The sequence below is a fragment of the Sarcophilus harrisii genome, chromosome 3 (genome assembly GCF_902635505.1).
Source record: "Sarcophilus harrisii chromosome 3, mSarHar1.11, whole genome shotgun sequence".
NCBI lineage: Eukaryota > Metazoa > Chordata > Mammalia > Dasyuromorphia > Dasyuridae > Sarcophilus > Sarcophilus harrisii.
The window spans coordinates 436,247,370-436,260,270 of record NC_045428.1 but is presented as its reverse complement, the minus strand read 5'-3'; the positions used below and the strand labels follow the sequence as shown (position 1 = coordinate 436,260,270).

The 12,901-nt window shown below is 34.5% G+C and overlaps 1 protein-coding gene across 1 annotated transcript in view; it reads left to right on the top strand.

Moving 5' to 3' along the window:
* Positions 1–12,901, top strand: part of MTUS2 (microtubule associated scaffold protein 2) — a 620,079-nt gene that overhangs the window by 185,865 nt on the left and 421,313 nt on the right. Inside the window, exon 4 of the mRNA XM_031960747.1 lies at positions 3,305–3,545. Coding sequence (XP_031816607.1) covers positions 3,305–3,545 — 241 coding nt within the window. The remainder of the gene's footprint in view (positions 1–3,304; positions 3,546–12,901) is intronic.

Here is a 12,901-nt window from a genome sequence, read left to right as displayed (position 1 = left end):
TATTATATAAGTAACTACCAAGCAAGAAAAGATATAGCATGAATTTCTTCTTTAAATGATTTAGATTTCCATTTGAACATATTTCTTTTGAGGGATCTTTCAACACCCCCTACACACACACACACACACACACACACACACACACACAGATACTCACATACTCATATACACATATAGAATTGACAGAATGTATGTGAATTGAGTTTTTGAAGAGGAAGATTCTCCGTCTTAGTCATTTTTGAGAACAAATGTTTATTTCACAATAATCTAATGAATGGTACCTTGTCGAGCGATAAAACCAAGTTATCACCAATTTCTCTGATTCCCTTCCAGTTTTTCCCCCTTTCCTTATTTTGCTTCCATGTATATCCCAAAATAGCACATTGTTTCATACATGCTAGTCATTTAATAAATATTTGATGAATTGAATTGAATTCTCCTTTTTCTTCTCTGAATCTTCCTTGCCCCATTTAAGAGCAATTTTTGTTATGATTGGATATTTTCCTCAGCAAGTTATTCTCTTCTGCCTTTTGAAATCATGTCTAAAACTTAGAAAAGTAGACTCATTTGCAGATATATGTGGCCCCAGTCATTCAGCTGGGCATCCTCTGGGCCAAATCTGATTGGTGTGCCCTTATGTTTAAGATGGGTCCTATTTCTACATGAATTAGAATACCAGAGATTCTTGAATGATACTTTAAACAAAGTGTATGCATAAAATGCTTGTGTATTAAATTGAATGAGACTCCTTAGGCTACAGGATTAAGACAAGGAACTCTAGGCTAGGCCACTAGGCAGGAGTAATTTCTATTATTAGTTCCTTTACCATAGGAGGAATGGTTTAGCAGGTAAATAACCAATGGAATACAGGACTGTTCAGCATGAGATCAAGAAAAAAGGGATGGGTGATGTGAAATTTCAGAAAGGCTAGAGTGATTTACCCTTGCTCCTTTTTTATAAAGAGTATTTCAAGGCAGAGAATAGATAATTTTCTGTGATTCGGAAGAGAATTGGCTTTAGTTTGCCTCTGGTAAGATAGCAAATTCCTGAATAACAGCAATAGAAGTAAGCTTCAAATGCACAAGCCATGCATTTTTAATAAAATGACTAAGAGTACAAAAAGAAATCCTTCAGAGTGCTTGCTTTCCTATCCTTATTAATAAGGCCCCTCCAGGTATCAAAGCAGATCATAAACACAGCAAGATTAGCACATCATCTTTCCTAGTGGAGGGTGTATTAGGGATGCTACCTCTTGCCCATTCTTCCAGGCTGTTTCTGAGTGGGTGGTCCTGTAGTTATAGGGAGATTAACCTGAACTGGGGTTCCTTGTAGTAAGCATGTTTCAAGGTATAAGGTAGGGTGACAATTCCTAAGCCTTGTGTGGGGCTGCCCTAAGTTAATACGATCAGATTATAATTTTCTTAGTAGTAGTTTCAGGATTTGAAAAAAATCATTCAAGTACCTTTTATTTACTTTTTAAAAGTTTTATCTAATAATCTACCCATAAGAATATATTCCCATCATTGGAGAAGCATTTTGTATTGATCTTTGTGTTTTTACAACCAGTTTGTGTTACCTCAAGTGCTCTGTCAACAGAGATGAAAACGCGTGGTTTGAAGCTTTTTGCAGATTGGCCTGTTCTATTAAAAATGCATGTTTTTTACATTTGAAGCTCACTTCTGTTCCTGATACTGAGAGATTTGTTATTTAACTGGAGGCAAATTCTCTAACAAAAACTACAGGCATAGTAAATAATGACATCCTCTGGGTCATGGTGGAAGGAGTGTGTTTGACCTGGAAAAAACCTCTGTTTCCAAAGAATTGAGAAGGAACAGGAAGATCTAAATAAAACAGAAGCTGTTAATTGGACTTGGGGAAGCGGAGGTTAGCAAAGATGATTAATTTGGCATTATTAATAATTGCCTGAATAGGAACACCAATTTAAAAGTTGCAAGTTATCTTTGACCAGAAGAGATCAATATGTCAGCAATCAAAATGTTCAAAATCAGTTTTATGAACATGAAAAAAAATTTAAGGAAAATAAAGAGAAAACAAAACTAGGTTCAAAGGCCTCCTTCCCTTCATACACACAAAAAATTAGAAAACAAAGATAAAATATTCTTTCATAGGAATATAATTTGATACTGAATTTGCTATATCTACTGTAGCAATCATGCATGTTTTACAATGTAATTCTGATAATAAAAGCTTTGAAGACCTAATCTCTCACTTTAATAATGTCAGTTTTAAGAAGAATTTTGTATCTTTTTCAGTATTAAAGGGGTATCAAATTGGGATGGTATCTTGAACAGTTAGGATCAAAGCTTTTATAGCCCCTATTAAAATGTATTGTTTAAATCCTTATAATTGCTAAATAGAGAGTGCTTTGACATAGTAAAGGCATTGTAAGTTATAGCAGAGTTAATTAACCGATATATTTTTGCATGTGTAGCCCTAGGCGCTATTTTTGATTAAATTTTAAAGGAAATTGAATCATGATTTTCACCTCATTTTTTTCATTTTTAATATAAATGAAATACAGAACATATTAATAGACTTTATCAGTGCAGTAAGATTTTCCATTTTAAAAAGACTTTTCATAAGTAGCATTTTAATCTGGACCATTAACTTCAGGGAGAAAATACTTATCTTAAATTTTGGGAAGAAAGAGAAGCTTTGATCAGACTTTCTTGGGAATAATTACCTTAATCATTGGAGAAAGCAATGAGAGGAGGTATCTACTATCCAGAATACGTTGGGCTCATTTGAGTTCCTTCAACTTTTAGGCATTTAAATGCAGGAAGCCTATGCAATAATATGTTTTTGCAGCTTCGAAAATTAGTCCACTCTTCCTGGGTAGCAGTCTTGGCAGTATTACCTTAGTTCTCTGCCTTCTAATGGGCTGGTGCTCTTCACATAGACTAGTAGTGTCTATTTATTTGCAAGGTTACATTGCATTTGAGATTTCTTCAGTAACAGAGCAAGTTTTCATAATATTTAGATTTTCTGACAATTTTTCTCTTTGTTTCAACCATTTGGATAATTACTTCCATGCCATCTCATGAGCTTATACAGAAGACCCTGAAGTCAGAAACATGCACACTTACCGTTATGTCTTCTCAAAATGATGTGTATTACTCAGTCACAGTATTCTAAAACTGGAAAGTACCATATAGAACATTTTATAAATGAAGAAACTGTAACTTACCACATAGCTAATTGGTTATAGACTAGAACTCAGGTCTCCTGATTCCTTGCCCCACATTCTTGCACTTTTTTCTTCTAATTGTTTCTTTCTCTGAAGGTTGCAGACAGACCTGGGAAAGAAGAATTTTGTTCCCCCCCATACACCCATTATGAAGTACCTCCAACTTTCTACAGATCTGCCATGCTTCTTAAACCCCAGCTAGGATTGGGTGCGATGTCCCGGCTGCCATCTACTAAGAGCAGGATTCTAATTGCAAGTCAGAGGTCTTCAAGTACTTCTCTTCATCCGCCAGGACCAATTGGAAGTGCTACCAATCTCTATCATTCTGATGCTTCAGGTAAGTATTAAATAATTTCTCTTTGTTGTTTTTAATGAGAACGCATACATTGGAACTAACTAGATTATTAATAGTTGCTGATACTTTAAGAAAACTTTTTTTTATTACTCAAATTTGTGTCTTCTATAGGATATGTAAATACCTCATTCAGACTAGAGAATTCCTTTCCATTTGCAAAGTATTGACTTACAGTTCAATCCTCAGCCTTATTATCCTCCCCAAGAAAGAGGGTTTTTTAAATGCTAATTCTCATGGATAAAAGATAAATGATATTTGCTTTTTCTTTAGTCTGGACCTATGAGGTAACCAGGGTGGATACCTCCCATTAATGGAAGCACCCACCATGGTTGCAGTTGGCTAATTGATCTGGAACTTAGAATCTTAGAGCAGGGGTCCTCCAACTTTTTAAATAGGGGGCCAGTTCACTGTCCCTCAGATTATTGGAGGGCCGGACTATAGTAAAAACAAAAACTTTTTTTTGTGGGTCTTTACATAAAGAAACTTCATAGCCCTGGGTGAGGGGAATAATCGTCCTCAGATGCCGCATCTGGCCCAAGGGCCGTAGTTTGAGGACCCCTGATTCTTAGAGAGTCCCTCAGCAACATTAAATTTTGACAGCTTAAGCAATGCATATTTCTTCATTCTTTCATGTGTTTACCTTTACTGCACCGTGTTCAAGTACTATATAATGCTAGCTGTTATCTATTATCTTGCTTGTAGATAGTCATAAGATCATAGATATAAAGTGAGGACTGACTCCCAGAGTCATTAAAGGGACTTGTCCAAATACCCATAGTTAGTAAGAGATAGAGCTGAGATTCACATTTAGGTGTTTGGATTCCAAAGCCCGGGGCTCTTTCCACCTTGCCTGAATGTATATGTTATCTGATGTTAAAGGCCCTAGCAGAAAGAAGTAACATTGTACAAGAGGCACTACTAGGGCCAAGTTGGCCCACCATCCCTCTCCTGAATGCAGTATCTGGGTTCATACCTTTTTGGGAGACTTTTCATTTATTTACACTCCTAGGTCTTTAAGGCCCCATTCCATAAATTTCTTAGACAAAGTCAACAGACACATAAATGCAAAATAGAAAACACTTAATAAAACATTACTAATTAACTTATTATACATATATAATATATAATTATTATAAGTAACAATTAATTAAAAAGTACTAATAAAGATCTTAAATCATGTAATAAACTTTTTTCCTCAGCCCGTTTGCCCATGACTATCTATCATTTTCCTTGGAGACTGTGAATCTTTTATCCAGTTATTCCCTTGGCATCTTCAATGCTGTAGGAGAAGGATACAGGCATTTTAAGGTTATGCACTAGTGACACAGGACAGCTACGTGGTGCACTGGGATGGAGGACCAGGCCTGGAGTCAGAGTTCAAATCTGGCCTCAGACTAGCTGTGTGACCCTGGGCAAGTCACTTAACCTCAGTTTGCCTCAGTTTCCTCATCTGTAAAATGAGTTGGAGAAGGAAATGCAAACTACTCCAATATCTTTACCAGAAAAATCCCAGATGGAGTCACAGAGAATTACAAATGACTAAAAAATGTAAACAGCTAAAATACTACAACTTGCAGTCTGACCTGTGCTGGCTAGTGCCCCTTGAGAGAGCAGAGAGCAGTGTTCACATCACCATCTGTACAAAAGCCCCTGATTTCTCTATTGTCCTGGATCTCTGCTCATGCCCTTTCTACCAAGCTCCATTTGTCCCATCATTTTCCAGCCTCCTAGAAAATTTAGTAGCTAATTATTCTTCTTTTTGTGCAAGACTCACCCATGTGTACTTTTTTTTTTTTAACTTCTTCATCTGGGAGTACTTATTATCCAGGATAATAAGCTGTAAACTTGTAAATTTGGTTGCAGACAGGCTTCTGGAAGATGAATTTCAAGGGTTTTCTCCTAGTGAGTGGACCTCAGAGCATTGTGGGAACTTTATATATAATTTTAAATGTCTTTGACTGAGGCAGGTGTCAGCACAATTCATTTCTCAAAGGTAATCAAACCAGTCAGGCTTCATTTTAAAAACATTTTGCACTGATGAACAGCTGCTTTTAAAGACCCAAAAGAAAAGGAATTTCATGGCTCTTTCTTTGATACCTAGTCTAAGGTTTCACTCTTAACACATTTCTCCCTGAAATCTAACTTAAACCAATTAATTTGTTATTTGAATCTATTTTAAAATAATTATGTATTTGAAATGGATAAAACCTAACTTTTCTCTTTGACAATCAGCTACCTTGTTGATATTTCTCCAAATGCCTTCAAAAAATCTAATTCCAAACACCTTTTTAACTAGAGTTCTCTTTTTCAATCCTTTACCTTTTATCATGCTTCTCTGAACCATCTGAGTTCTTTACTTCTTTTTTAAGTTGTAGAAAACTTCAACAAAAATCTGATTTTTTAAAGTCAACTCCAACAAAAATCAGGATTTTAAAGTCAATTTTTCTCCTAATTTGCTTCATTAAAAAGTTATTTTAAAATAACATATAATGTATAATATTATAATATACTTTATATATTTAATAACAATAATTTTGTTCATGATAATAGTAACTAGCATTTGTCGAGCAAATTAAGATTTGTAAAATACTTTGCACATATCTCATAACAGTCTTATAACAAATATCCTCATAACAACCCTGGAATGTAGATGCTGTTATTAGCCCCATTTTACAGATGAAGAAATAAGCAAACAGTTCCTGAACTTGAAGTCCTTACCCACCTAGCTACCTCATAGATAAAATGGAAAGAAAGTGTAAGAGATTTATATTGGACCTTCTACCTTAAATCTCAAAATTTATATGTTTACTCTGTCATAGTTCATAGATGGAAAGAGAGGAGGACTGTTTCACAATGCATCAAGGTCAGAAATATAGAACTGCTGGATTTGAAGAAAGAACTTTGGTTTAATTTAGATGAGCAGTAGCAGTAAAAAAAAAAAAAAAAGGTTTGTTTTTTTGGGGTTTTTTTGCAATCTATTGTTCTTGTCAAGTATCCTGGAATTTGATTTATAAGCATAGACACATCACAATTAATTAAACAGGCAAGCAATTGGGAAGTTTGTAAAATATCTATGAAATGTCAATAAAATCAGAACCTTTAAAACGATTACATTTCTTCAGACTTCAGTATTTTATATGTGATTTTATCATGTTTGTATGCCTTTCATTGGTTATTGGAGGAGGAGATAGCAAACCACTCTAATATCTTTGTCAAGAAAACCCCAAATGGGGTCATAAAGAGTCAGACATGCCTGAAATGACTGAACGATAATAAAAATGCCTTCTATTGATGCAGATCACATACTTTTTCATATTCATTAGACTGTCTTTAGAATAAATTATAGCCAAAATTTCATCATTCCACAGTCACTTTGCTGATGAGACTATCAGTTGAATGTAAGTGGATCTTTGGATAACAAACATATAGCCATTGCGTAAAATCAGCGATAGACTTAAAGATAGAAGGGACCTTACAGCTCATTGAAATACAGTTTATTTCTTTTATCTCTCTAAGAAACTGAGGACAAAAGTTAAGTTACTTGTCCAAGGTCTCATAGGTAATAAGTGTCAGAGATGAAATCTAGATTCCCTAATAAGAAATTCATCACTTAGAGCTTAGGAAACCAGCTATCCACTGGCAAAGTATTCAAGAACTCAATATCATCTTCATGCTATGAAGGAGGTATTAAGAAATTCAAAATTTTAATTTCATTTATTATGCCATAAATTGCTTATTTCTGTCATTTACTCTATTTATTATTAGGCAATAAAGTGGTCCACTGGCTAGAGAATTAACCTGGAGTGAGAAGGACCTGAAAACATACCCTTAGACATTTACTAGCTGTTCCTTAAGGCATACATAAGGCAAGCCACTTGAGTTTTGACTGCCTCAATTTTCTTATCTTGCCCATAAAATGAGGCAATAATAATAGCACCTATCTCCCAGAATAGTTGTAAGGACCAAAGGAAATGACATTTGTAAAATACTTTATAAGTCTAAATTCTTATACAGTTGCCTAGTTATTAACTTTTATGTCTTATCTATCAATTTAACAAACATTTCCTTAGTAAAATAGACAATACTAGCCACTCTGTGGAATATGAAGACACATCACCCATACTTACAAAGAATATTACCTAAAATGTTGCTTAGGAGATAAGGCAAGTATGTCAGTATCTCTGGTACAAGCCAATATATGAGAAATATCATATGGTAATTTAAAATTGCAAAGGGAGGGAGGGTTGCTCTCAATCCTAAGAATCAGGAAAGTTGTCTATCAAGAAAGTAGCTTTTTAAGTGGCTTTGAACAAAGGTTCAAGTCAAGGCATAAGTTTTACATGTGTAAACTATATCAGATTGTTTACTGTCTCAAGGAAGAGAGAAGTGAAGAAGAGAAGAAGAAAGGGATAGAGTTTAATACTTCAAAAACAAGCTTAAAAATTTGTTTTAACTTGTGAAAAAATAAAATATATATGAAATAAGACAGAGGAAATAAAGTGGAGTGGCCAAGTCAGTCTTAGAAACTCTCAACCTATAATAACTTATTTCTTAGTCAATAAAAAGTTATTTAAATATGAAAAATTAAATATCCTCAATTTAGTTATTTTATATTTTATTATAAAACTGACATTGTCAATTGCTTTTAAAATGTTTGTAAGATATTTGGAAACAAAGCTGGGTAACCTCTACCATTATACATAAAACAAATACAAGAAAAATTATTTCACAGCTTGGGAGAGAAGAGTAAGTTTGAAATATATTTTCAGTCTTCATTAAAATACTAGAATAAGTATTGTTCTTTTTTGTGTGTTTAGAAGGGCTCTTAGAAAGCTTGGGGACTAATGGATAAAGCTTTTAACCTAGGAAAAAAACAAAACAAAATAAAAGACAAAGGGAATGGTCATTCCAAAGAGACAGGACCATATGCACAAAATGACTGAGTATCCAGACAACTGTTAAATTATCCTGAATGGCTAAGATTGAGGATTTGTATTGTAGAGAAGTAGATGAAAACGTGGTTTGGGTACAAATTGTGGAAGACCTTGAATGTTAGACTAAAGAATTTGGATTTGACACAGTATAGGTAATAGGAAACAATTGGAAGGCTTTTAAGGACAGGAATGAAGTGCTAAAGCGGATCCTTAACCTTAATCATATCATATAGTTGGTAGTCTGTGAGCTCTATCGATTTGTTCCCAGAGTCATATTTTTAAATAACTGAAGGAAATGCTAAAATTTTAGGTGGAGGTTAGTGAAAATATCCTCCACCCAAGTTTATGGATTCTTGAAATCTGTGGTCCAGTGACCCTTAGTAAAGGACCTCTATTTTCTTTCTTTTTTCATAATAATAGCTTTTTATTTTCAAAATACATGCAGAGATAGTTTTTGACATCCACCCTTGCAAAACCTTGTGCTCCAAATTTTTCTCCCTCCTTTACCTTCCACCCCCACTCCTAGACAGCAAGTAATTCAGTATAGCTTAAGCATGTGCAGTTCTTCTAAACTTATTTCCGCATTTATCATGCTGTATCAGAAAAATCAAATAAAAAAGGGAAAAAATGAGAGAAAAAAGCAAGCAAACAACAAAACTGAAAATACTATGTTGTGATCCACACTTAGTTCCCATAGTCCTCTCTCTGAATGCCGATGGCTCTCTCCATCACAAGTCTATTGGAATTGGCCTGACTCATCTTAGTGTTGAAAAGAGCCATGTGCATCAGAGTTGATCATCATATTATCTTATTGCTGTGTACTGTGTTCTTTTGACTCTACTCAGTTCACTTTAACATCAATTTATGTAAATTTCTCCAGACTTCTCTGAAATCTTCCTGCTGATCATAAAAATGTCTGTATTCAAGGGACATCTTAAAAATCTCTCAAGTTAAGATATTTCTATTCCCTTTGAGGTTTTGGAAGGACTCTGCTAATTATGTATCAAAGACAACCATACTAATAAATTAAAGAAAAGGCAGGAAAATCCTTACAAGGTAGTCTGGCATAGTACCTAGCACCCTGCTGTATAGTACACACATGGATATTCAGTACCAGAGTACAGATGTACCACAGGTGCTTAGTAAAAATTGGTTGAATGAACAAATGAATGGATGATATCAGGAAATAATTGGAGGAGGGGGAAGTTTGGAAATCCAACAAAGCATTAGCTGGGACCAGAAAATATTGAAGTACAAAAACAACCAGACAGGAGTAAGGACCTGAAGTCTAACTAGTGAAATAAGAAGAGCAAAGGAAGTGACAAGAAAGAGTGGAAAATTAGATTTCTATTCAGGATTATCTCATGGGCAGCAGATAATAACAGCTTCTGTTTACATTATAGGTTTGCCAGAATATAATAATATGGCTCAAAGTTACTGGAGGAAGCCAGCATCATTCAAATAAATTCAAGGAACTTTTACCAAGTAATTACTCTAGACCAGAAGTACTAGTACTGTACTATACTCTAGGGGCTATAAAGACAAAATGATCCTTGTTCTCAAGGAGCTTATGTTCCTATGGGGTAGTAACATAAACCAATTAAAACATAATGGATGTGGGGGCAGGACTGAAAACTGAGGGGATTGTATTTGAGTTTAATCTCAAGATTTCAAGAGGCAAAAGTGAAGGAGAACATTCCAGCCTGTGCAAAATCATGTCCTATCAGAAGGAAAAATAGCAAAAGTTTATATATAAAGTGTCATTAGAGAATTTGAAACAATTGAGCTCCTTGTAACTGAGTCACTAGGAAACAGGCTTGGAATTTTGCCTTAGTAGATAGTTACAGACATTAGCCATCAACTAGCCCCCTGCAAAAATCACTGAAGATCAAATTTGAAAACCTCACTTCCAGAAAATATGGAAAGGGAGAAGAATTGTAGTGAATAGTAGAAAGGATACAGTATAATATGTGTTTCTGCCAGTGGTAAACAATAATTATAAATGCGCTAGTAGGAGAATGTATGAGATGGAGGAATGTTTCTTTGCTTTCTTTTTGATTATTAGAAAAAATGAATTACTTCTTGAAATAAGAGATGGGGGAAGTACTTCAAAAGGAAAATAGAAGGGAAAGCAGAAAAATCAGAAGAGAATGAGGAATTTTATGCTGTCATAGTCTGGAGGGAAGAAAAATGTGTTAGAATAAAAAGAAAGAAGCACTATAATGAATATTTGGAGTTATAGAATAAATAATGAATGAATAAATGAATGAAAAGCCATTTATTAAATACTTACTATATTTGAAGCATTTGAAGTACTGAGAGTGGGGAAAGATGGCCTCTATTTTCAAGGAAAACACTTTCTAGTAAGTGAAACACTAAGATATGGGAGAATGATGGCCAAGAAGGGATATTTTCATCAGGAAAGTTGCAGAAATAGTAAATAGAGGTCTAGGAAAGATGATTAATACAATCTTTCTAATAGCAATGGGAATATTGATTTGATTATGGTTCCAGAACTGGAAAGCAGGGATTGGTAAAAGTTCTATGTGCAGTAGCATAGCAGCTGCCAAGAAAATGAGTGGGGAATAAAGTGAAAGGTTGGAGGGTTGGAGACTGCTTAGATAATAGTGCACCCTGTAAGGCACTAACCAACAAGAACAAAGGGTTAAGTTCTCCAGGGTATGTTCTCTAGTCTGGATACCAACATGTCTCACAGGAAGTTGACTTAGAAATTCATAAGAGGTATGACATTCTGCCCAAAAAATGGAGAACCAAATTCCCTAAAAAGAGCTCAAACTGGGCTCTGAAGAATGAGGAGAATTTGCCTGTTGGAGAAAGGTCTTTGAAATTCATATATACTGCAAAAAAAAATATGAATAATGATAATAATAAAACAAAAACATCCCAACAAGTAAATGTGACTTGCCTCTAACTTAAATCCTAAGAAAGTTTTAGATTAAAGATTGAGTTCATTTTGGGACATGCTGGCTTAATGTTCCATTTTGACATCTAAATGAGAAATGTGGGTCTGAAACTCCTGAGAGAAGTTAGGCCTGGAGGTATATATTTGGGTATTATCCACATAGAATGATGTTTGAGAGTCATGTGAAGATCCCTAAGGAATAAAGGGAAAAAAAGAGGAATGAGGACAAAATTTTTGGGAATGATTTTGTAAGTGGGCAAAAAAAAGTATGAGGAACTCACAAAAAAGAAGGAGCAGAAAGGCAGAAGAAGATTTCCAAGAATATAGTATTATAAGAGCCAAGAAAAGAAGTGTTCTAAGTTGCAAGTTGTCAAGAGTGTTGAATAATATACAGGAAAGGTAGAGGAAGAGGAAGTTAGGGATTTTCTGTAGTTCACAGATAGGAAAACTGAGTCTCCAAAGTTAAATGAGTTTCCAAAAATTAAACCATAGATTCTTATCAGAAGTACATGAGAAACAGAGAAACAAAGCCTCATAATGCCCTGCACTGTCACCTAAGCCACATTGCTAGATAATTAATAAGAATGATATTGATTTAATAATTATGGACCTGGAGACAGGAAGACCTTTGAGTTTTAATTTTGCCTCGACTATTTTCTTACTTATTATCCCTCAAAAAATCCTTTACCCTCTTCTCAATTTCAACTTCCTCATTTGTAAAACAATGCTAATTGTGTCTATGTCCCAGGTTTGTTTTGAGGATAAAATGAGATATTTGTAAAGCAATTTTGCAAACATTAAAGCTTTGTATCAATGTTAACTATTATTGTTGTTTTTATTGTTAAAAATACTTATAATGTGAGCTACTAGAAAAAAGAATTTTGCTCTTTGTGTCTTGCAAATATGTAATTAGCTTCTATATTAAGTTTTTAGGATTTATGATAATTAGTATAAAAAGAAATGAAAGTAAAAAATTTGAATGCATTTTATAGACTTGTAGAAGCTACAGTTTCAAATAGTGCTTTTTTAAATGAACATAATTGTAAAGAGGGGGTGATAGGATTTAGCTAAGAAATATAATACATGAATGAGAAATATGCATGGATGAGTCTAAGAGGAAAGAGGAGGATGAACCTGTTAATTTTCCCACTCTGTGCAATGTGTATGTTAATTTGAAGGAAATAGTTTCATCAGTAGGACTTCCTTGAGACCTGCCTTTTTGAGTGTGACACTCATTGATATTCACCTATATAGAAATGGATGTTATGGCCATAGCCTACTGTTTTATGGGTCACCACAAATCTATTAGCTTTTCAGGGAGTTAATGCTTTTTATCTATTTGCTCTTAAAACATTCTCCTTAATTTGACAGGCTGTGTATCTGGGAGGTTTCCTCATGTCTGTTTGCTCAGCTTTTGGGTGAAGATCAGAGAAGAACAAAGTAGAGCCTCAATAAACAGGGAAAGCACAGATGGGTCATGT